The sequence below is a fragment of the Electrophorus electricus genome, chromosome 9, assembly GCF_013358815.1.
Source record: "Electrophorus electricus isolate fEleEle1 chromosome 9, fEleEle1.pri, whole genome shotgun sequence".
NCBI lineage: Eukaryota > Metazoa > Chordata > Actinopteri > Gymnotiformes > Gymnotidae > Electrophorus > Electrophorus electricus.
This window is the reverse complement of record NC_049543.1, coordinates 6145001-6170638: the sequence shown is the minus strand read 5'-3', so window position 1 is coordinate 6170638 and position 25638 is coordinate 6145001. Positions and strand designations below refer to the sequence as shown.

The 25638-nt window shown below is 46.3% G+C and overlaps 1 protein-coding gene across 35 annotated transcripts in view; it reads right to left on the bottom strand.

The window, feature by feature from the left end:
* The window catches only part of camk2b1 (calcium/calmodulin-dependent protein kinase (CaM kinase) II beta 1), a 53550-nt gene that overhangs the window by 5428 nt on the left and 22484 nt on the right, over positions 1–25638 (bottom strand). For 2 of the 35 annotated variants that reach the window (XM_035529604.1, XM_035529603.1), the window contains exons 6-16: positions 22310–22382; positions 19012–19114; positions 18210–18293; positions 17985–18079; positions 17192–17314; positions 16976–17059; positions 16821–16863; positions 16150–16239; positions 12779–12816; positions 8763–8831; positions 3051–3099 (exon numbers count right to left, since the gene is read on the bottom strand). In XM_035529604.1, coding sequence (XP_035385497.1) covers positions 3051–3099; positions 8763–8831; positions 12779–12816; positions 16150–16239; positions 16821–16863; positions 16976–17059; positions 17192–17314; positions 17985–18079; positions 18210–18293; positions 19012–19114; positions 22310–22382 — 851 coding nt within the window. Of the gene's footprint in view, positions 1–755; positions 906–1966; positions 2066–3050; positions 3100–8762; positions 8832–10417; positions 10451–12778; positions 12817–16149; positions 16240–16820; positions 16864–16975; positions 17060–17191; positions 17315–17984; positions 18080–18209; positions 18294–19011; positions 19115–22309; positions 22383–25638 lie in introns of all 35 variants that reach the window. The other 33 variants (XM_035529588.1, XM_035529594.1, XM_035529592.1 and 30 more) reach the window with 30 other exon arrangements.

Here is a 25638-nt window from a genome sequence, read left to right as displayed (position 1 = left end):
TCCATCCCGATAGCAAATCAATAAATCAAATGCTATGAGAATAAAAAGGAAAAAAAATCTCAATCATCTGTGGCAGTCGTAGAACTGTGAAAAAAACCTGTCCAATCATTTCATTCGGACCAAATGGAATGATTGGATGGATTACCTGTCTGTCTACCTACCTCACGGCGTGCTCCGCAGTCTGCACGTGTACTTATTTACACCTATGAGGAGTCTTTCACATGGCATTACACACGCTGCAGAAAGCTAAGGAGCTAACCAGCTAGTTGCACAAGAATAGCAGGGAAAGTTACACCGTTACCGGCAGCAGTGTGCACTGATAAACAAAGCAATGCAAGACAGAAGAAGAAAAGGCTATGACCGAAACCCAGCTGGTTATTTTCCTGTTATGACAATGATGGGCGTTTTCTTTCATGTGAATAAGACACGAGGTAGTTGTATACAGTGATGACGACGACGCGTTGCACTCCTCTTTCCAACACGCTCTCTCGTGGACTCCGCCAGCTGTAGTCAGGCAATGTGCGTTCGCGTGTGCGCGCTCAGGGCGAAAGGTAGGCGGTGGGATTTTTTTCAGACTAGCGTACGCTTGCTGATTTCTACAAAATTACCTACTCCACCTTAAAGGACCGACTATGGGACGAGTAACTGAGTTACACAGTGGCCATCCGAACAGCTTCTGTGCGACGGCAACAAGCCTTTATATCTCAGCTCTGTAGGAATGTCTACCCTTATGCTCTGACCTCTCTTGTACTTACTCTGCATGGGAACGTTGGGGATGTGGGGGGCGGGGCAGGGCACAGAGGTGGGCTGAGCAACCAAGGGGGTGAGGCCACACCCCTCTCCGTCAGGCACAGGGCCTGGGCCCTTGCGCACTGTACCCAGCAGGTCTGTGAACTTGGTCGAAGCTAAGAGAGCCAGGAAACAGGGAGGTCAGAGGTCACAGAGACAAGCCAGGGTGTGGCGCACATAGGAGGAGACAGGCACAGCAGTGGAGTGGCAGGTAAAGTGCAGAACAAAACTCCTCAGTCACACTGTGTGTTAAAATGCTTATCTGAGATCAGTCGTTTCCTCTCATGTCAAGGTAACGAGACCAAGCTGACCACAGATCAGTGCTTTTTCCCTGAAACAACTACAGCTTATGGCCCCTGCGGTAAAAGTCTGATCAACAACCTGGGTTGGAAAATGCAGTTACCAACCACTGCAAGAATATTATCTGCCTGCAGGTAACTGTCATATAAAGAGAACGCAGCAGGAAGTTGCCATTATTGTACAATATAATGAGGCACTTGACTGCCAGAATAAATAACAGAGTTTTTTCATGGCCCAGAGTTCTAGATACTAAGGGAGTTTTCTTCCGGACCCAAGACTACATGCTCTGTGAGTTCAGTAAGGCTGGTCCAGCTGTTTTTAAGCCCAGGAGCGGTACAGAAAACCTGTCTATTGTTTGCATGTGCTCCTTGACGGTGAAATGTGAGTGAAAAAGCCCTGTTCTGTGATGCTTGAGTGTTTTTATCCAAGCATGATTATAAAAAGCAGTAAACAGATAAACCTAGCAGCTAACATTTTGCAAACCTGTGTCCAAAAAAAGTGATCTGTGTTAGTGCACAATCGATCCACGGTTCAGATGGTATTTTTCTGTATGAAAGCAAACCAGCACTAATGAGCTCCTCCCTCAAACGAGCCCAGAATCGGTCCTGGGTGCAGACTCAAGTACTGGGGACAAGTACAAAAACCATTTGCACAAATGCATATGAGCACACAGGATAAAGTAATAGTAAGTGATGAGGACAAAGGTTAAGGGTTGTAGTAGATAACTACGGGGAACAAAGGTTAAGGGTTGTAGTAGATAACTACGGGGACAAAGGTTAAGGGTCGTAGTAGATAACTACGGGGACAAAGGTTAAGGGTCGTAGTAGATAACTATGGGGACAAACGTTAAAGGTCATAGTAGATAACTGTCACTCACAGAAGTCAGCAGGGGTGGAACCCCGAGGCATGTTTGTGTGATCAGGATGGGAGCTGAGGTTTGACTGGCTGTGACCTGAGTTGCTATCTACACTCTCTCCTGTGGCCCACCCACCCACAAGGGTACAAAGGGAGACGAGAGGAGAGACAGGCAGAGGAGTGGAGAGACAGGCAGACAGGATGCACACAGTGAAGAGACCAGTGCAGCACCCCAGGATTCATCCACTGCACAGTTTAGTGCTTCACCTCGACACAGTACAACCAGCGCAGAGCCGTCTTCGCAATATACTGGTCCAAAAGCAGTAAACATAGAACAGTTTTTCACAGAGTACACAACCTAACTTTCTAGGGTAGACTTCACCAAACATTACAGAAAATACTGATACCAGTCATTACTGACAACCACAGCTTTAATAAAAGGCAGGTTTTCCTGTGAAGTAACTGCAAGTGTTCATTATAATCCTAGGTGCAAAGAATCTTGAACAGAACTACTACTAACTGACAAAGAAAATAATCCAAACAATTCTAGAATTAGGCAAGTATTACCATCTCCACACACACACCGCACATGCACAAATCTTACAAGTTGCTGTTTTACCTCCACACACACCGTCCACAACAAACACACACATTACCGTCTTACCGGCTTTCTTGTTGGCTTCGGAAAAATGGGTATCACTCTCCTGTATCATGACTACAGTATCACCAGGCTGGTTTTTAGACACATGCACAGCCTTGGTTTCCCGCTAAAGTTAATTATAGCACAAGGTGCCCTTGCCCTAAGCAAGTAGGAGTGTTCATACCACACACACACACACACACACACACACACACACACAGACGCACATACAATGGTGAAGATGCTGGTTCACAGCCCATTTACAGTAGATCTTAGACTACACATATGTGTACAGTCACAGCCCACTCTTCCGTTAATCCCAGCACCAGTCAGTCTTTCTCCTGGCACAGATCTGAATGCAGGCGCTCCCATCTCCTGGCTGCTGATGGACTCTGGCACAGTGGTGTGCAGAGCCCGGGGGCCCGTGCTCATTCCTGGGAGACTGGACAGACTGTCCCATGCTCACCTTTCGTGTCCTCGTCCTCCACTGTGGCGTTACTGCTGTCAGACGACTCCTGGCACGAAAATGAAACAAAACAGTAAATAAATACATGTATACACAAACTAACAAACAAATAGATACCTCATATGTTGGTTTCATAGCACTGAGGAGTGGCATAAACCCCAAACACACACACACTGAAAGTTTACATGCATTCCCACATACAAATAAATGCGCGCGCACACACACACACACACACACACACACACACACACACACACACACACACACACACACACACACACACGAGTAGCTTAAATGAACCACAACGACAAAACTACAGGGATTGCATACAATTAACCATTAAATGATGCATAGCAAACCTAATTAGAACAGCTGCGACATTCTCATTACACACACGCACGCGCAAACCCCCCCCACACACACACACCCCTAGCCAAATATGCACACAGATATTAAGCAAACGTATTTCATACTGCAGAGAGACTACAACTCGGATACTTTTTTTGTGAGAACTTTTCTCTCATTTTTAATTACAAATGAATTACACCAAGACATTCCTTTCTGAAAGACATGAAAATAAGGTCGTCGGCATAGCATGGCTTGCTAGCACGAGACTGGTCTCATTTCTGTAGCAAAGCCCCGTTCAGAGCTTTGTCCATCTGCATTTCTGATCTCTGGAAGCAGTGGGTGGGTGGAGTTAGCACCCACACACAGCCACGTTTGCCCCTAGCCACTGCTGCTGCTGTGTACTACTTGTTCAGTGCAGGGTGGACAGATGGGACGCACTGATCTGTACATACGCAGGGTTTGGCGTGGATAGTAGATGGGGTCTAAACCGACAAAGAAAAATCAAATGGAAGAGGGCTCTAACTCCTCTTCATTCTTATCCCAAGAGAGAGAGAGAGAGAGAGAGAGAGCACAAGCTAAATAAAGAGAGAGCGAGAGAGAGAAAATGACAGAATGATGTCATGAGAGCAGGGCTGGGGGTGGGGTGGGTCATGTGGGATACAGAACGGAGCACCTGTCATAGCCCAGGCATGGAGATCACTGTGGGTGCCAGAAGCTGCTGTAAAGCGTCAGGCGGGTGGACTGCCAGAATGTGGGGCAGTATTATTAGGTGAGCCTGAGACTGCTTTTGTTCCTTCATCCTGCCACCTGTGCAGAACTCACAGGGACAGAGACAGCACTCTAATATGTGGAGAGAACCGCTTTGGGACTCCTGTGCTCAGGCACCCTAGGGGTTTCTGAGATCAATGGTTTCCTGCTTCGAACGGCTGCTCTACAAATGTTTTCACAATAAACCAGTCTGGCTTTATTCCAGCTTGTCATGGCAGGACGAACCCAGTTAGCAACACTATTTATACTAAATGCATGTCTTAGTGTGCATTAACTGCAATGGTAATGTTTTCAGTTCTGTGGAATTTCAAACGCAAGGGACACGATGCAGCTTGATTCGCCAGTTTTGAAATGCTGCGCTTCCAATCTTCACCACAAGATGGCCCCCATTTCATTGGTTCACTCGATCAGTTTGCCAGCAATAAGACACCATGCAGTAATGCTGTTACATATTCCCGCTAACTGTTGCGCCCAAGAACGATACGTCACACTCCTTGCGTGCATAGGATTACATCTTCACAGGGTTATTCCGGGGCTTCTCCTGCTACAAACATACACGCTGAGAGATGCTGAACAGACAAGGGCTCCAGCTACTGAAACATTATTCATCTTTGAAAGGTAGATGTGTAAAATAATTACTGAAATCATACCTCAAAATACTTCCATTTGAAAAATAAGAAAGAAAACACAAACTATATATATATATATATATATATATATATATATATATATATATATATATATATATATATATAAAAGATAGGTAGTATGTTAATTCAAATTCATTGCAGCCTGAGAATCAGCATATTCCACAGAACCAAACTAAATCATATTTGAACATACAGAACATTAGAAAGACACAGAAAACAGATGGGGATGTAGATAAACTAGAATGGTGGACACGAGTATATGAGGAAGACCACTGAGGGTGGGGTCCATCTAATGGATTTTGGATGACTACAAAACCACAGGACGAGAGGAAGGCTGGAGCATACGAAGTAAAAGCAAGGGAGATATGAACGAAGGATAGAATAAACAGACAAAGTGAAAAAGAAAAAAGAAAGGAAATGAGAGAGAGAGAGAGAGAGAGGAAAAAAAGAGAAGAGAGATTGTTGCAGCTGCAGCTGTGAAAGAGAACACTTGTGGGGGTGGATGGGTGTTGAAGATTACCAAACCAGAAGAGAGAGGCACTAGAACAGGAGATGGAAGTGATGGAGATTAACATCAGTGCTGGCTCCTAAAGCCCTTATAAACCCTGCTCCCTTCCACAGCCCTGGCAAGGCCAAACAACTGCAGCAGCTCCTACTTATAGCAGATCTGTCCTTTTCATTTGGGTTCAAACTCCCCGGCACTGCCTCTGGTACAGGCTTGCTACAAGCTCATGAAATTGTCATTAAAAGAGACCATCATTAGTCAGAACACCATCGTTAGTCTGAAGAGACCGGAATAGAGTATGGTTGGAGGGTTTACTGCTCCTGCCACTGGCAAATTGGTAGAGGTGGATCAGATCCGTCTGGTCTCAGTCTGTTCTGAGCTGTTCTATTCATGGATGTTTTCTCTCCAGACTCTACAGTCAGTGTTCATCACCACCCTCACCCCACACCCCCTCAGGAATTAACATTTCTCCAGTGATCAATCAACAGATCGCTGTCGACTGCATTATGATGCCACTGTCATGATCATAGGCAACCAGTAGCAGCAGCAGCGAGAGCCTGGGTTAGGATGAAGGATACATGGGGGAAGTGGTATGGGAAAGTTGGGGGTGTTGGCTGGGTGGGGGTGATGGCTAAAAATTAACAATTCATCTGAAATGAAAACCTACACCATCTGAAATTACTACCTACATTTGTAATTTTATAAACACTGCACAGCTAACTGACTGATCAGAATCGCCTGCACTGTGCTAGAAACCACTGAAGTGGTGATAATGTTCTGCAATGATATCACTTTCCAAGAGTTGCTGTTACGGTTGCTAGGCAGCGCCGGAACAGTGTGCGTAGTTCACAGCTTCCCTGAGCCTCCCAGCATGCAGTGCTTCCACCTGATGCCACCTGCATGCTGCTGCTGCTATCCTTGCACAGTGTGTGAAGGCAAGCGGCAGGGACTGTGAGAGGCAGAGCCTCAGAACTCAACCATGGAGGCTCCCAAACCCAGCCAGGCACCTGGCACATCTCTGCGAAGCTGCCTCCCCTTTATTCCTTAGCTCAGAACGCCGTTATGACTACGCCTTTTATTCAGAGCAAACCTGGTTTGTTTCTTTCATTGCAACCCATTACAGCAAATCCAAAGTGTGTGTTTAGCTGCCACTGCGATGCTCAGCCTAGGCAACACAGCCAAACACTCCAGTGGAGCATCAAGCCACTATTGTCTGGACCCGACCACTAACACACACCTGGTACCTACATCACCACATATCACCACGAAGTAGCCACAATATCCACAGGCAACAAACAAAACGCCCAGCAACGAAACCTTAGGTAGCTATGTTCACCACCTCATTACCAGCCCAGGAAGGAGCAGTTGTTTGGAAGAATCGTTTTGGGCAGGATATATTATATATGCTATATTTAGAGATATCATGTGTGGATATGAAATATATATTTATAAATAAAATCATAAAATTTAAAAAAATAATTTTTAAAAAGCAGCTTTGTTTACAAGACTAAAGCATGTAGGTTTTTTTCTTACATTGCCTTACAGTCAGTCTCTCTCTTAGTGAGACGATATGATTGGCTTGGTCATCACTTTCTTGTACCTCAGTTGTACTGTACTCAACACACACATACACAGTCTCTGCTCAGTATGGCTGCCTCACTCACTCACTCTTGAAATTTACACTATAGTTCGTCTGCATTTCTCTCTCATTACTGAATACAATTGTACGTCCACCCCAAGTTAATACTGACCTCATTTTTCTTGTGAATTTCAGTGGTAAATCGCTGTTGGACCCGCTACGCACCAAGCGCGCAACAGGCACCAAGTGCACAGACGTGGAGAGGCTACATGTACTACGTGTCTCTTCACTTGACCTCTGCTTAAGACCAATAGAAATTTCATCCGCTAACGACTACAAGATTGTTATTCATTCTAGACAAAAAAAATGTACAAACTTTACCTTGTTAGCTTGTTCTCCAGTTTCTTATAAAAAAGAAAATCCAGCCCACCTTAAATCTCAGCTGTCTAACGGCCAACGGACGTTTTTCCGTGGGTTTTTTTTTTCGTGCGGACTGAATATATTAAAGCCATAGAGTAATAAACTTTATGAATTTAAAGGAGCGTGTTTTACGTGTGCGGGATTTTTCCTCTCCAGATCAGTTTCTGCCCGGTTTTGCTTCCCTTTCTCCTTTACCCGACCATGAACATCCTTTACATCGTGGCCAAACTGGAAACGTGAACGTTTGTTTTTTTTAAATACAAACGAAAAAAACGTTGCCCGCCGAACCATGGCACTGAACAGTGCTCAAACGCCATTTTGTCTTATTTAAATGCTCTCATTATAAGGCAAAGAACCAGTTCCCTACACAGGGCGAGTGTACGAGTGCATGGATATGTGTATTTGAACATAACAGTTTTTTTTTTTATCGTAAGCGAAGACGACGACACTAGTTAACTGTACAGCGGTGTATAAACAAACAAGGCCGGCTCTTATGTGAGCGGCTCAAGCCTGTTATCGCATACAGTGCGTTGCTGCGAAGCGCTGCTGTGCTATTTTCAGTCTCGATTTCGGATGGTATCGGACCCGTTTCCTTAAAAACGTCTTCACCGATATACGATCCAGCCTGCATACAAAATTCTCTCAACCCTCTTAAACAGCATCCAGATCTTTAGAAAGATCTCACAGACTAGTCGATGTGTTTTAGGAAGCATTACGAGTCACTGCGAACTACCCATAAAATACAATTTTTAAAAACGCTATGTACAACCACCTGTACATAGCTGTTGAGAGGTTTATGAAATTTTTTTTTTACATCTACATTGTCATTTAGCTGACGCTTTTATCAAAAGCAACTTACAACGTCTGAATACAACTGAGGGTTAAGGGGCCCAAGTGTCAACCTGGCAGTGGTGAGGCTTGAACTGGCAACCTTCTGATTACAAGTCGAGTACCTTAAACACTGAGCTACCACCGCCAAGCCTATTATGGCTGCTGTTGACTTCCAGCATTTGGTAGCAATGTTAGCAGGTAAAGCAAAGTTTGGACTCCGAACATATCATGTCCAAATATGACTGACTGCATGTAGTATATTTTTTTGCCAAACCTTCCCTTTAAGTGCAAGGCACTGAAATCTGCATCGCAATTTGGACTGGGAAATATCGATCATACAGGAACCGGTGCCATTTTTGTACCCAACCCTAGTCCATATAGTGTACGTTACTATTCGTTTCCTGTTTTTTAAGAAACAGTAAAAGTGTTACACCTTATTTTTATTTTTTTACACCCTACACACACACACACACATTATCCCCCCCCCCCCCCCCACCCGCCAATCCTCAATACTTACACAATTACACACACACACACACACACACACACACCTCCTGACATGGGGTGGGGAGTGACAGAGGAGAGGAAGGAGACGCTAGAGCAGTAAATACCAGTGCAGGAGAGGGAAGGTTTCCTTTGGGGCTTGTGACTATGCTGTTTTTGGTGCTGTTGGTCTGGGGCTGTGCAGGGAGACAACACATACAGGGTTAAAAAGAAATCAGGTTAAAAGGGGTGGAGAAAGAGTAGCATGCATAACACTCACACGCTCACTCACAGGCAAGCACACACGCACATGCATGCACCTGCAAACAGATACATGATGCATTTCAAATTTATATATATATATATGTGTGTGTGTGTGTGTGTGTGTGTGTGTGTGGAATCAGTCATATTTTGTGATACAGATTAACTGACTCCTCCTGAAAAGCCTAACAGGTACGATGATGATCATTTGAAGTAAAAGGGAGCAAAATGTTCTTTAGAGGTAGAGGACACAAAGAAAAGGCAGATAAGCAAAAACATCCATTATAACTCTTCTCCTGCCAATTAAGCTTCATAACTATATTCCATTATGCCAATTAGACATAATATGGAGATAATTCATTATATTCTGATGCTCTAACAGTGGCATAAATGCAGTATCGTGCTGGGTGAGTCACATCACTGGTCAGACAGACATCCCACTGCTCCCAGTAAACGATCCCATTGCAGCTGGACAGGAGAGTGAGGAGCTGAGAGGAGACACGTGCAGAAATGGCAGAGATGCAGTCACTGAGTGGAGCTTATGACGTGCAGACAGACAGCGCAGACAGATGGTGCAGACAGACAGGTCCAGCACACACAGGCTTTGAGCGGAATGGCAGACAGAGAGATGGTAGACAGGGCAGGTGGAATGAGACACACTGCCTGCACAAACACGGGTGTGAAGCGGGGCAGACACAGAGGAAACGGGATGATGTACTCATAAGACCATCACAAGACCATTACATCATCATCATCATCATCATCATCATCATCACTACAACCTTACACCACCATCACGCTGTGGCTACAGCATCACGACAGCACCGTAACATGACAACCACATGGGCACAGATCCAGCTTTACACATCTCGCTACATACAACCATTTCCTTCAAGTTAGAAACCAGTCTCTCTCTCTCTCTCACACAGACACACACACAAACTAACACTTGTTCACACACATTTTCAAATATATAGCTCAACAGTGCTAATATGGGGGTCAAGAGCATCAAAACACATTTGTTGCGGAAGGTCTCAAGCGGTGTAAAGGTGCTGCTACTTCACTTAATTTACTCTGTTTAAAGGGAAAGGAGAGCAGGGGCAGATCAAGCGAAGCTTAAATGCTCAGCTGAGAAAGGAGTCTCGCTACAGCCCCTCTACAGAAAGACAGAGCAGCCTGGTTTGTTCGCACACTGGACTGGAGAAAAAAACGACACCATCTACACAGCCAAGTAAAAGGGTTCAGCAAACAAACTTCGGCTGAGCTTAAGGGAGCAGGCGACAGGACAAAGCGCTGTGCATGTGACATCATTTGTCCAGCCACAGAACACTGCAGAGAGAGAGAGAGAGAGAGAGAGAGAGAGAGAGAGAGAGAGAGAGAGAGAGAGAGAGAGAGAGAGGAAAGGGGGGGAGAGAGCAGTTCTATGCAGGCACTGGTGGCAGGCTGGAATCTGCACTGCGGAGAGGAAGAGAAAGAAAGACAAAAAAAGGATGAAGGAGCCTGGATGGAGGGATGTTCTCACCATGTACTGAACTGTGGAGCTTGACTTCCTCTTCTGGAAGGATGGGGAGAGGGAGAAAGAGTGAGTGGTGAATTGTCCCTCAAAAAAAACACAAAACCCAACAACAAACAAACCAACAAAAAAAATCCCACTTACTAGCTGGCATTTGGCCAACATGTCTAATACAAACAACTGACAACATGTCCAGCGCTGATTGAGGAACAGGACACTACATGGGGAGGATGTGTGATGCACCTGAAAAACCCCTGGCTAGAAGCAGGAAAATGTGGGAACAGGAGCGCAAGGCAACGGGAATGTTCACACGGGAGACTGAGGACTCAGGCCCCCACTACAGGGTGCAGCAGGCTGAAGGGTGGAGAGCTTCTCAGGAGGACAAGGAGAAGAAGAACAGACTGCAGAAAGCTGATATGAAATCCTAATCTCCTAATCGTCAGGGGCAGGAGAAATCAGGTCTCTCCGACCCGCCCTGCTGTTTTGTTTACAGCAGAGTTGGAAAGAAATATCTGTTTTTATCTGAGTATACACTTAAACAGTGGTACCAGCCTGTCTTAATTAATTTACTTGGGGTGCCATGAAGCGACATGAACCTGCAGTTCTGTGGTCATAGATAGTAGATAGTCATGGCCACTGTCATTGCTGGGCCCATTGTGATCAGAGTGTGGTCACTGTGCCCGCTCTAACCGCCCCAGTTCAGTGCTACATACAGCAGCGCTATGCTGACGCTGCAACCGTGTCCAGATATGCAGCGATGGCGTCCGGTCCCCTTGTCAGCAGGTGTGGGAATACAAAGCAACAGGAACATCAACAAGCAAAAAAAAGAAAAAGATGGAAGTTGAGTGAAAGAATGGGAGAGTGAGACAGAAATGGACAGAGACACAAGAGAGGGACAGCATGAAACAGACACATACACAGTGAGATAGAGCGTGAGAGACCGTGACAGACAGCAAGAGACAAAGACAGATATACAGCAAGAATGACAGAGAGGAAGAGAGAGAGAGAGACAGCGAGACAGTGAGACATGGTTTAAAATGGCTAATGAAGGACATGGGGGAGCCTGTTGCTAGGCGATGAGAGGAGCACAGTGATGCTATTTCTGTCACAGAGTTTCCAGGGTTCAGACACGCAGCTATTCCTGGAACTAGAGTCACATTCCCAACTGAGCTAGCTCTTCTCTGCTGGGGCGCGGGCGCGGGCACGCACACACACGAGGGCAGTGCTTGAGTAAAAACAAGCTACATGCGTGTAGCAGGTGTTGGTCGTGGAAGTGGAAGGAAAGGTCAATAGCTAGGCACCCAAATGATTATGGGCAACTGAAAGGAAAACTGCAGGAGTGTGTACTCGTGTGTGTGTGTGTGGGGGGGGGGGGGGGGGGGGGGGTGTTTTAAAGAACATGAGGATCTCCACCTGCTTGCAGTGTTTCACTCTTGGCAGCTCATAAAATTTTAATGCAATGAATCTGTACATAGTATTTGACTCTCCTAAAATATTTCAATGCTTCCTCAATGACATCACCGCTGCGCTTCCATTTTATGCCGCCTGACACCTCCCACACGCGAGTGCGCGCACCCACCCACCCACCCACACACTCTCTCTCTCTCTCTCTCTCACACACACGCGCGCGCGCGCGTCACACACTCACACATTCTCACGCAGACGGAAATAAGTCTTCCAATCCGGTTCTTCTCCTCTTTCAGGGGCTATCGCTCTCCTAGAGACCGGATGAAGCCCATATCCCTATTTGGTACCACTTTACAATACTGCACCTTCATTTCCCTTCAACATGTAGCAACCTAGAACGCTTAAAAGAATGCGTACAAGTTAAGGCCCCTTGCTGTGTTGTTTATCGTGCATCACCCCAACTCCTGACACTATAGATAAACCTACAAGGGAAGAAAGCGACATTTGTTTCCTGGTGGGAAGATCACAGAGAAGCAGGCAAGTTGCAAAAGTGTGGGGAGAAGGCCAAGGAAGTGCCGAGGGAGACGCCCACTCCCGTTTCTCCAAACTCCGAATGCTGGAGGGGAAAGTTCACACCATCAATCTCAAACGCACACGCAGGCAGAGGTGTACTCACAAGCGCTCAAAGACACACACACACACACACACACACACACACACACACACACACACACACAGAAATACATGCGAATGCAGGGAATATGGGAACACACGGAATATGAGCTCAGACGTCCAAACTCAGGGCACACCAGACAGGATGATGTACATGGCTGGTGGAATGAGCAGCATAGATGCAATCAGAGAGAGACAGAGAAGGAGAAACGCAAACAAGAGACTGACAAGTAATGGTCATAAGTCGGACACTTAGAAGAACGAAGGGCAGAGGTCAGGAGATCACCTTACCTTGACATCTGCCTTCTTGTTCAGTAAACTCTTGGCTGCTGCAGTAGGAAACATGAGAGAGAGAGAGAGAGAGAGAGAGAGAGAGAGAGAGAGAGAGAGAGAGACGGCAAGACAGTGAGACAGACATACACATGTTTAACAGAGTCTGGATTAGCAAATTAACTTATGTATATATGTAAATGTATATATGTAAATATTTCAAAGACAAAGACAATGGCAGAAACATATTCAGTTTCCCCATTTACAATGATCCTCAGACAAAGCATCATGGTGTTAGACTCAAACAAGCCCTCCACTGAGAGATACTGCAGTGCTTGAATATTATGGGGTTAGAGGAGTTCAACCAAAGTACCCTGGGAAAATCTGGATTCAGATTGTCAACTTGTAAATTGAATCTGATCAGGTATTAAACTTGTAGATCTTAATTAAAAATATAAAAACAACAGCGAGCCCTAAAACGTTCACACCGCGTTTCCTTAAAGAGACTGTGGGGAAGTGCATCTCTCCAAATAGCGTCTGCCACTCAGTTTAGCAGAAGGTCGTCTGTTTTTTGTAAATTAGAAAAGAGGTTTTTTTCCCCCTGAAACATCAACAGGCACATGAAAACTCACTGCTGTCATAAGACAACCTTTTATCCTCTGGGCCAATTCGAACACGGGAAACTTAAAAAACAACCCCCCCCCCAAAAAAATCCTGATTCCAGGTTATTATTTTATTTTATTTTTAAAAGCTAAAAATATCAAAATGCTGTCCTTCTTGGGAAAAGGTTATCTTGTGGCAACAAAAATAAAGAGAGGTCCATGCCCTTTGACCCTTCTCGCCCACAGAAGAGTGACTGTACATCATGCACTGAGCCTGCTCATGATGGTGCTTTAACTAATCCCACAGCTGACAGAGCAGACCGGAGGGGAGGGCAAAAGAACTCGACCTTCTCCTTGCGGCTTAAGGTTACGGCTCCCCGGATCACATTCTCCCAGATCACTTAAGCGGAAAACCCAGACGGCAGAAGAGGAAAGTGGGGATGCGTCATCTCAGATAAGGCCAGGCTGGCACCGGCTGGACTTTAGCGCCGTGATCCAGTGATCCAACGAATACGCATATTTGCAGGTAGCATGCAAGTTTTACATCACGTGAAATGGAGTGGGGTCGAGCCAATGCGCTGAAAAGGAAACACGTCAGGCCCGTCGACTGGGCCTCTTATTACGCATAGATCTGGTGCTGTGTTTCTTGACACTGAGGCCGGGGCAGGGTCATGACCTACGGACAACACAGCTCTGGTACCGTACTTGAGCCCCGTGTGAGAAATAGACCAGTGACGCCTGTTGAGAAAACAGAACTTGCGCTCTAAAGGGAGAGAGCGGAGGAAGAGAGAGGCTGGAGATTCTTACCTTGGCATGCAGACAGAGAGCAAGAACAAGAGAAGAGATGAGGAGAGAGGAAGAGAGGAGGACAGCAGAGGTCAGAACATTCAGTCGTAATGAGTTCTGCTCCTCAGTCTTGTGCTACATTCCATAAAGGACCCCCCCGTGACGGCATTTTAAAGATGGATATTAAGCTTAGTTTGCTAACTGACTAAAAAAAAAAGCAGACTGCGTAAGTAAGTATGTAAGCTAAACAAGTAAATAAATACATTCCTAACCACAACTACTCCTCGTGTAAACCGCAAAAAAAAAAAACCCAAAAACAAATGGTGTACATGAGGATGTAAGAGTGTTTTTCAGAATCCAGGTGTGGCTCCTGTTTTCAATTGGCCATGGTGAGCACGAGGGAGTGGCACTTGGGAGGGACTTGAGGAGAGGTGGGCAGGGACACGGATTGGTCGGGAGCGCCCACAAACATTTTCCGTAATGGCTCGGCACTCTTCTCCCTTCCTGGGACGAGGGCTGTCCAGTCCACTTAACCCACAACGGATTTTAACGTCTCAGAATGATGAACGTTGGAATAGTTGAACTGGTAGGGATGCCTTTGCTCGACGTGGCAGCCGCAGTTAGGCTCCCTCTCACTCTCAGCAGGCCTGTTCCAAACATCACTGTGGAACTCGTAAGACTAGGGACTTTTCTTTGTAATCAATCGAAAATGACACGACTTGGCGAAATTGGAGCTCTGATGCATTGCATAAACAGCGTCTGAGTTTTACCCCGAAACATGCTCAGGCATTTTTCTTATAAATCATTTACATATGGAAATGATGCCATATGTCAAAAAGCATATTATAACCATAGCCCCATACTGAACTCAGTCATATTGAAACTCCACCATGCAGTGGAATACACCCCCGAACTGTTAGTGAACATGCGTTAGTTCAGTTGCCCATGCAGCATTCAGTACAGCAGCAGGCAGCCTGTTCCATTCCCACTTTTAGGGTGAACTTCACAGTCTCATACCCATACAGAGGGACAGGAAAGAGGAAGAGGAAGAGCAGGACCAAACGTGAGAAGAGGGACGATTATGAGACGGAAACAGGTGATAGGCTCACTTGAGAGGACAAAACAAACGAGTAAAAGAAAATCATTTGTGGAATTCAATGAATGGAGAATGAGACCTGAATGAGACACACCAATAAGATGTGTGAGAAAGAAACGAGTGAAGAGGAGAAACATGCGAGTGTGTTGTGCAGCACGTACGTGCTGCAGGGAATAACAAAGGAAGACGGAGAATAACACAGCAATGACAACTAAAACTGACAGCCAATGTGACCAATCAGCTGTTTGGTATGGAGGCAGCGGAGGTGGCGCCGATACGCAAAGAGACGGGACTGAGATGACCAGGGCGAAGGACAGGAAGGAGAGGGAGAGCCAGGTGAGCCGCTGTGAGTGGTACATGCATTTAGCCCCATGCAGAGTGTGTGTGTGTGTGTGGGTGTGGGTGTGTGTGTGTGTGTGTGTGTGTGTGGTTGTGTGTGTGTGGGTGTGTGGGTGCGTGTGTGTGGGTGTGTGTGTGGGTGTGGGTGTGTGTGTGGGTGGGTGTGTGTGTGTGTGGGTGTGGGTGTGTGTGTGGGGGTGTGGGTGTGTGGGTGCGTGTGTGTGGGTGTGGGTGTGTGTGGGTGTGGGGGTGCGTGTGTGGGTGTGGGTGTGTGTGTGTGGGGGTGTGGGTGCGTGTGTGTGGGTGTGGGTGTGTGTGGGTGTGGGTGTGTGTGGGTGTGGGTGTGTGTGTGTGGGGGGGGGGTGTAAGAGGGGACGAAATGCGGGAGAAATGCGAGGAGGGGGAGTAAAGCAGAGAGTGGCGTAAGGCAACCGGAGGGCGAGGAGGTCGGGTAAAGGGATGGAAGAGGAGGGAAGAGGCTAAAGGCCAGGCAGAGGAACAAGAGGCGAAAGAGAGGGGAAAGAGAGACAGACAGAGCCCCCCTCCCCTCCCAGAGGGGGCGCTGCTACCTTGTTCCACCAGCCCTGCTGTAGTGCCTGCTGCCGCGGCAACGACAGCGGCAGTGACCGAGGCCGGAGCCGTGGTCTGCCTGCTACCCACTGACACACGCGCACACACACACACGAGGGGAAACAGGGAGAGAGGTAGGGCAGAGAAAATGAGAGAGAGAGAGCGAGAGAGAGAGAGAGAGAGAGAGAGCGAGAGAGGGCACAGGGAGGAGAGAATTGTTTATTAGTATAAGAATATAATAGAAAAGAAGTTTTAAAACTGTTTCTGTAAGAGGACCACGGTAAAATGATCACCCGCCAGCTACGTGCCAAAGCTGCACATCAGACGCTCATTTTAAATATATCGATCATCCAGCCAACAGAATATCGATCATCCAGCCAACAGACATTGCATCATAACTTCTCACACACACAGGAAACTGTAAAACTGTGTCACCGACACATTTCACAAAATGGTAGTAAAAGATGCGCGCGCGCGCACACATTTTTGGGGTGTCACAGTAACACACAACGTAAGGTGCAACAAAGGGCCCTTGAAAAAGCATTAATGACGGACAGGTCAAAAACAAAAACTCAGGAACACGTTTGGGTGAGGCAAACCCAGCCCGATGAATCCAGGTTGAGGGTCAGAGGTCTAAAACTGCCAGTGCTGTAAGGTGTGAGCAACTTACCTGAGAAGTTTCGCGACACCAGCATGGTGGTGAGGATAGCTCCCTACAAGCAGACGGAGAGAGCGGGGCTCAGCACGGAAGCGCCAACGCCGAGCTACATATTCACAGAGCACTGTACAACACTGAATGGCTGCGTGCGTGTGGGTGTCACACACCTTGAGTTTCCTCCGGGCATTGAACTTCTTCAGGCACTCCACTGTCTCTTGTCTGTGCATCATCGAAGCCACTGTGGAGCGTTGCTATGGCGAAAACAAGGGTGGTGGATATGGGGGGGCATTAGAGGTTTACGTGACTTTGCACAAGCTTATAAGTGTTGTGTGGGAGCTGGGTATCCTGTGAGTGTGTTTGTGTGTGTGAGTGTGTGTACTTACGCAGACCCACGGGTGTTTAAGAGCCTCCTGAGCCGTGATTCTCTTGGCTGGATTGATGGTCAGCATCTGGTTGATCAGGTTTTTGGCTTCCGGGGTGACTGTGTCCCACTCGGGCGACGGAAACTACCACAAAACATCAGAGAAAGTATAAAGGACTACAGCACACAGCAGGCCAAGCCGAACCTTCTTCTCCTGGGAGAGTCAAATAGCCCTTTGCTTTCCTTCGGCGAGCGTCTATACAGTCAGGAATTTTTCTGACTGTTTGCAAACAGTTGAGCTTATTGGCAGAACAAAAAAAAAATATAGGGTTTGTTCATTTAGAGCTTAAAAAGCTTAAACAAACCTTATAGTGCCCTAATACTCTCTCCAATTAATCAGCAACCAGACAGAAAAACACCAAGCCAGTTTCAACACCTCATGCCACCTCGGACAGTTCCCCTGACATAAGCAATACTACCCTACCCAGGGCCGGAGAGCACATGACAGCACTCTGTCTAAGGGCTCACCAATGTTAATGACCAACTTTACAGTGAAAGTCCTGTCTTACAACATCTACAGTCAATTTAATTGTCACTTTAGCTGTAAATGCAATACATAAGAACAACAGAAACGTCTGAGACCAGAGAAGACATGCCCTGGGTTGTTATAGGAACTGTGAGGAAGTAGGTATAAAACATTTGAGAGGCAGAACACTTTCTCTCTCTCTCTCTCAGGTGTAAATAAAGGACAGAGACACAGTTAGAGAATCAAGAAGGGGATGGAAGGAAGGAGAGAGAGGAAGAGCAGAACTCACATCATAAGCTCCAGCTTTAATCTGCTGGTAGAGTTTGTGTTGGTCTTCATCCCAAAACGGAGGATAGCCAACCAGCAAAATGTAGAGGATCACACCTGACACACACACACACACACAGACCTGAGTTTATCACGTTTGTGTGTTCACTTTTGACATTTCCATGAGTCGGTCTTGAAACAGAGAGAAAAAGATTGTGCTTGTGTGTGCACGCATGTGTGTGTTTACCACAGGCCCAGATGTCCACAGGTTTTCCATATGCCTCCTTCCTCAGCACTTCGGGGGACAGATATCCTGGTGTCCCTGCAAATCCTGCATTACACACACACACAGATATATTAATCAATCACAAAAGTGTTACGGTATCATTGAAGGTAATTTAAACTTTTGAAACCTCTTATTTGAAATACAAGAATAACTGCAACAGGACCTAACAAACCTACCTGCAATGATGCTTTGCAGAAATTAGAAACCACAATGACTAAATTTCAAACCCCACCTATGCTATTTATATTTAAGAAGGTTTTGGCTGAACTGTCCTTACCTCCTGAAAGCCATCACTAAAATAGATGCTTTGAAGTGGGAAATGTGTTGGGTTCTGTAATCAGCAACTGCAAATTTTAACTCAAACTTTATTAACCAATCAACCAATAGCTCCTCTACAAGGAGGCCATCTTCCATGACTGTCAGGTATTTTGTGCATGCAGTGGCAGCTCATAGAGGCTTAAGCTCAAGGAGGAGCTTTAGGTCTGAATGGAGGATGGGGATTAAAGAAAGGCTCCTTTGGACTCCTTTGAACTCCTTCAGTGGCTAAACTCAGCAGAAGCTATCAGGAACCATCTGCTTATGGGCCCTTTACGGCACCTGAATGGCTTTTACTGAGAAACGGCGTCACTCGGAAAGCTCAAAACAACATTACTGCAGATTGAACAGAAACCTCTGTGGGCCTCTTCATTTACCACATTTCCTAGTGATAGTAAACATGCTCTCCAGATAAAAAGTTTCCAGAGGCAGGACCGCTGGGACGTACCGAACCATGCTTGCTGGTCTCCCTGCACCTCGATAGCCAGGCCAAAATCTGCCAGCTTCACTGCAGCATTCTTACACTTGCTGGCCAGGAGCAGGTTCTCTGGCTGGATGCAGAGGAGATCGGTGAGACATTAGTACATCCACAAATAGCCACACACACCCCTGCAGCATGTGCAGAAATGCATGCTCACAGATCGCCAGACACTGAACACTGTCCGTCAGGCAGACTAACATATGCATGCAGACGTATGCACTCACCAACAGATGAGAGCTATGCAGACATATGAGTAATGCAGGAAAACACACACACACACACACACACACAGTCGCACACAATATCTTTCCCATATTCGCTGGCTAGAAAAACACATGAACACACGCAAAGACACGCTTGTGAGATAAAGCCATGCATTGTTCTTACCCCAAACCTTTTAATGTAAAATCATGACAGGTATGTTAATCTATGCTTTGGGCTGCCCCACACCTGTGCCTGCACTGATGTCAGTTGGTAGAGAGGATCGTTTTAAAGTTCAACAGTGGTGTGATTGTATCATCCTCTTGGGAAAATCAAGACAAGACTGAATCTCTCACCTCTAGCAGACTGTGGTTCTAAAACTCTTTCTGCTAAATGTGAAGTGAAACGTGTGTGTGTGTGGTGTTCTTCCCAGATGACCCAGATTAGCTAGCCTTATTAGTTTCTGTCACTGATGGATACTAATACTGTGCTATCTCCCATGGGACTCCCCAGTACACTACACATACACAAAGCACACATAGGCATGTAATTGTAAAATTGACAATGCAATCATAGCTCATAACAAATGTCTGCATTTTGACAACACACACACACACACACACACACACACCGCCCCCCCGCCCCTTTTGAAAAGACAACACTGCAGTTTAAACATGATGTTTGTGTCTCTTTCCTGCATTGCAGGGGCTTGTCTCACTGTGATGCATCTCTCTTTCTACCACGGTATACTGGCCCCTGCACCATTCTGTGAGGGGAACAAACTCCTCCTTATTACAGCAGAACTCTGCAAAGTTTCACATGCTTGCTATCTTACTTCACGGTGTCCTCTTACAATCTTTCACTTTGCAGCTTCACAAATAAAGGACGCCCTAACAACCCAGCCTCCTGCTGAGTCATTATTCCATCGGTGACATCACTGCCGCCGTGCTCACTCTAGGAGCTCAACATTGCCACTGTATTTTAAAGGCAGTATTTTAAACCACAAGTACGGTCATATCAGAGTCCAAGTTCAATATTACTGCTGAGTGGTTGGGCTTGCCAGCATTGCAGAGCCTTGCAGAGCTAATCTGAGCCTTAGCGCTGGATTGTGGAAGGAATTTTGATGAACAGTGAAGCTTTCAGAGAGTGAGTGGGTCTGGAAAAATTTCTCTCTCCCTCACACTCATCTCTGAACTCTGCATCTTCTGCCCTGACCTGCACCACTTTCCAATTTCCTTTCACACCTACATGTACAAAAAGGCACAGACGTACACACAAACACACCATTGACACAAAAACACAACAGCTGCACGTATAAAAAACACAAACACAAGCACACAATCTGTCTGAGTCAGGGTTTATTTGAGTGAGTTAAGTCAGCCTTGAGTGAGGTTACTTCTGAAAGATCTATTAATCTTTCAGCATGCTTTGCTGTGTGCACACACCGTTCTCCATGTGGGGGAGTGCATGAGCATGTGTGTGTGTGTGTGTGTGTGTGTGTGTGTGTGTGTGTGTGTGCGCACATGCACACGTCTGTTGGTTTCTGTTTGTATGTGCACTGAAGTGCACACGTGTGTGAGAGCGCATCGCTCTCATTTAAGCGCGTCGGGGACAGAGCGTCTCTCGCTAAAGAGCGCGTCGGGGACAGAGCGTCTCTCATTTCTTTGTAGGCTGCTGTTCGTTTTACTGCTGCATTGAGACAGGAAGAGTCCGCAGCCTCTGTCCCAGGAACCCAGTGTGAAACTGGAGAAGCCCTGCGTCCAGGAGACCAGCGTCCAGGAGACTAGCCCGGCCCTCTACAAAACATCACACTACATGGGGGCTTCACATGTGTGTTCCACCTCTGCTTTAAATCTGCCCCATGGATTCCTCAACTTTTACATGTTGTTTATGGGTCTCATATGTGTAAACATCAATCTTTTTAATGTTTAATAGACACGGACCCTTCTTTGACACTTTCTTTGGAGTTCTTGCTGCCCAGGATTAATACAGAGTTAGAAAATGATTCCATTCACTGCAGTGGGAATCAAAATCTCGTAATTGCTAATAGAATGTGTGCATGCCCATGCACCTTCCTCCTGGGAGGATATTTCACACCCAGCATGTCCAGTAAACCAAGAGATTCACTTCACACATGTACAAGGGACCAACTCATGCAAAACAAGACAACACAAACACAAAATACCACATACAAACAGAAGAGACAAGCCAGCCAAAACCAGTTGGGGCTACATCTAATCTTCCCAAATCAGGTCTCTCTGCACAGGATCCCACTGTTCGGAAATCAGCCACCGATTCTGCGCTCCCAGGTACACAGTTCCTTTACTGCGTTCTGCTGTGAACACACGCGTCTCTCAATCACTCTACCGGATACAGCGAAGCTAAACCGGACAGAAATGCCAACGTCACATCACGGCCCAGTCGCTGTACGCCAAGCCAAATACAACTCATCCTAACCCTAACAAAGCACAAACACAAACAAACAATACTACATTTCCCAGAAGCACAGCAATGGTCAGACGTCAAAGATGTGAACTCGAATGTGTGTGTGGTCTCTGGCCTGTGATTCTGCTTCCTTTACTGTACTTTCATTTGAGTGAAGAGAGGTTTGTGGTATGAAGGGCAGGTAGAAAAGTTTGAATGCAACTGAAGCAAGGACTTGGTGCTTAAGTGGCATTGGTCAGATGACATCATGACGAGGAAAGCACATTAAACTTTAGCTTTAGAGTTAAATTCACCAAGAATTCCTTTCAGAAACCACGCTTGAGCCCTCATGAAAGAGCCTTTGAACATTAATGACAGACACTGTGTCACTGCGACCATGCAAACTACAAAAAAGATTTCTCATAACTGATGTGCGTAAACTATTAGCATCTTCAAAAGCAAATTACACCATTCACACGGAGACAGCTATATTTCTACTTCCATCACCACAGCGGATATCACTTTGTCACCTCTATAATCATAGACACGCACACGCACAGACACAGACACACACACACACACACACACACACACACACACACAGAGCTCGGCAGACAGCGACATGACACCTGTGACTCACCTTCAGATCTCGGTGCACCACGCCCATTTGATGGCAGTGAAGCACCGCCTCCAGGATCTGCTGGATGCAATGACTGCATGCAAACACCAGGGGGTGCATATTAGTCTGAGCAGAGCTACAGTCCCGTGCACAGGCCAGGGATGGGGAATGTAAATTTGGGGCTGAGGAGTAAGATGGGGGTGGGGGGGGGGGTATCTCTATAGACGCAAGCTCTTGCCTCCCACTGGGAGTCATAGCAACAAACATCAATGGCAGAACCTGCCTCAGTGCCCAAAAGCTGAAACTAGAGAACTCTGAGATGTCCATTACGGCGTCACTTGAAACCTGATCACTGTGGCCATTTATCACGGATCATGGACATATTCCCATTTTAGTGTGCATCTTCCCCCACTGCATAAATCCAATCAGACCTGACGTGAGCCAATCAGAAAGCCTGGGGAGTGGGGGGGGCATTAGCAACAGCATAAGCTGCATATCATTGAATATTCAATTGCTTCATCATAACCAAACTACTAAAACTCACACAGTTCCACTGAGAAAGCATACCACCCACTACACTATAAGGTGTGTCAGCAATGACTGGCTAATGTTTCTACAGAAGAAACAATAATTTGGTCTCTGGTATACTACAGTGCAGACAGATCATGGCGTAACAACCGACAGCTGTTTTGCCATTGACCTTCATTTACAAAGTAACAAAAATCCCCAACCATTTAAAATCTAAATTTCCACTGTCTTTTACCAAGTTGCGACCGTCTACACTGTACCTGCAGACCTTCTACAGAACACTAGACCTAAAGTCCAAAGTGAGCGCTAATGAAATCCCACAACACCTAGAGATTCATCCCTTTGATTTCAAGAGCAGATGTAGTAGCTTGATTAGTGCGATTAGTTCTAGAGTACAGGTGTAAGCTGTGTCCTTATCATTACACACCAGTGGGGCCGGGAGGCAAGGCAGTGCGTCTACAGAGACCATCAACACTGTTCCTCTCTAATCTCTGGTCTAATACACAGCTCCGCGTACGCATCGGAACACTTCCATCTTCACAGGAGACTGCTCTAGGGTTCAAGCGTCGGATTGGCCTGAGATCCCACACCGAGCTAAAAAGGGTGCAGAAGAAGGAGGCTTCGCTAGCTACAGTACAACAGGTAAAGGACATATGAAAGAAGAGAATCCCTCATGGTGTCAGGTACAGGAGGAGAAAGGGTTTAGGTGATGAAACTCAGCACAGGGGGGAACCACACAAGGAGATGGACAACAGCGTGTACAAGTTACTGTATATCTATGCAGGAGTGGATAGATATATCGATACGGATACTGGAAACACAATTGTGTGATGTTCCTTTTGCATGACGTGTGTGTGTGTGGGGGGGGGGTTCTGTACATGCGCAGTGTGCGCCAGCAGTAACACATGCATGCAGGCGGGCTGGTTGCTAAGAGACCACAGGATGTCGTCATGCGGCGGTATAGAGGGTGCTACAGGGCTGTGTGGTGCAGGCTGATGGGACAGGGCGTGGGAGAGGTGTTTGGGGCTGGTTATTTCCCAGTCTGGAACACCGATTCTAACAGGTCAGAGGAGGAGGGCATTAGCAAGGAAGCACAGCTGGTCATGGCTACAGTGTGGTCCATGTAATGCAAAAATGATGAAAGCGCACCAAAACACCCTAAAATAGAACTTGAAAATGTGATACACCAAGAGACCCTGAACAAGGAAGGAGGGAGGGAGAGAGAGAGAGAGAGAGAGAGAGAGAGAGAGAATGTGGCTGCATGTGTGAGAGCAAGAAAGAGCGAGTGTTCTGGCACATACATGTGAGTATGTGTGTGTGTGTGTGCGCGTTTGTAATGAAATGTGTTTTCACGTTTGAGGAGCATTCATAAATTTAAGCTTGGATGAATGTAATGGCCATGAATAAGTTATCTATGCGCTTGAAATTAAAGTGTATTTGTGTGAAGATGTCAGAGTATGAGCACATGATTGTGTGAGTGTGTGTCTTCACCTCCCCCTCTGTCAGCTGTTGTGTGTTGGGGGGGGGGGGGGGGCTTTAGGGTGCTGTGGCAGTTGGACTGTTACAAACATGACTGTCAGGCCATAACCCTCACAGTAGTCAAGGCTGTAACCGCCACGGTGGTCAAGGCTGTAACTGCCACGGTGGTCAAGGCTATAACCCCCACGGTGGTCAGGCTGTAACCCCCACGGAGGTCAAGGCTATAACCCCCACGGTGGTCAAGGCTGTAACCCCCACGGAGGTCAAGGCTATAACCCCCACGGTGGTCAAGGCTATAACCCCCACGGTGGTCAAGGCCATAACCCCCACGGTGGTCAAGGCCATAACCCCCACGGAGGTCAAGGCCATAACCCCCACGGAGGTCAAGGCCATAACCCCCACAGTGGTCAAGGCTACAACCCCCACGGTGGTCAAGGCTATAACCCCCCCACGGTGGTCAAGGCTATAACCCCCCCACGGTGGTCAAGGCTATAACCCCCCACGGTGGTCAAGGCTATAACCCCCACGGTAGTCAAGGCTATAACCCCCATGGTAGTCAGGCTGAGCCACTGGTTGCTCCAGACTGGACCAGCTGCTGCAGCTTCAGACACAGCCAGTCACAAATACACAAAGAAATACAAACATTTCATGGACCTGGAAAAGCTGCCAATCACAGCGATGAGACAGTTACCGGTTTTTAATGATATACCACAGTATGAAACTAAATGACACCGAGATGAAATTTCAATAATTCTAATAACCATGTACTTTTTAAAGTCACAGTTAAAGTAAAATATTGCCCATTGCTGCAGGGTCCCCACAGTAACACACCGAGGGGCAAGGCAGGAAACGTGTTTGCTAACGCTGCTGGTTTTCCATGGTGAAGGGAGGTAGAGCTTCAGAGTCGTCAAGAGGATGGTCTAAAGTGTTGGCTTTTTTTAAAAAAAAACAACATTTTTTTGTACCTGTAGTAAAATGATTTCAATGTAAATGTTCAGTGTACATTTTATGTACTAATTTACTAAACATTCTAGTGCTTCACAGTTGTTAATAGGACAAAATCAGAATTTTTTTTCTCACTATTTTTACATAGATTAAAATTATCACGTAATCATCATGCAAATACTTTTTAAATTTAATCAGTGTATTTTAACACTACTGTAACAATAAATCAGAATTATTTGTTTTTGATGATAAAAATGAAATGAAAAATGTGGGTCACTGATATCACAGTATGAAATTTCACAGTTCCACCCGCCCAACACTGCACTTAGGGCGCGATATACACTTATAAAACTAAAGTTTGTCCCAATAATGACAGAAGAGCCAATCTAGGAGGGGGA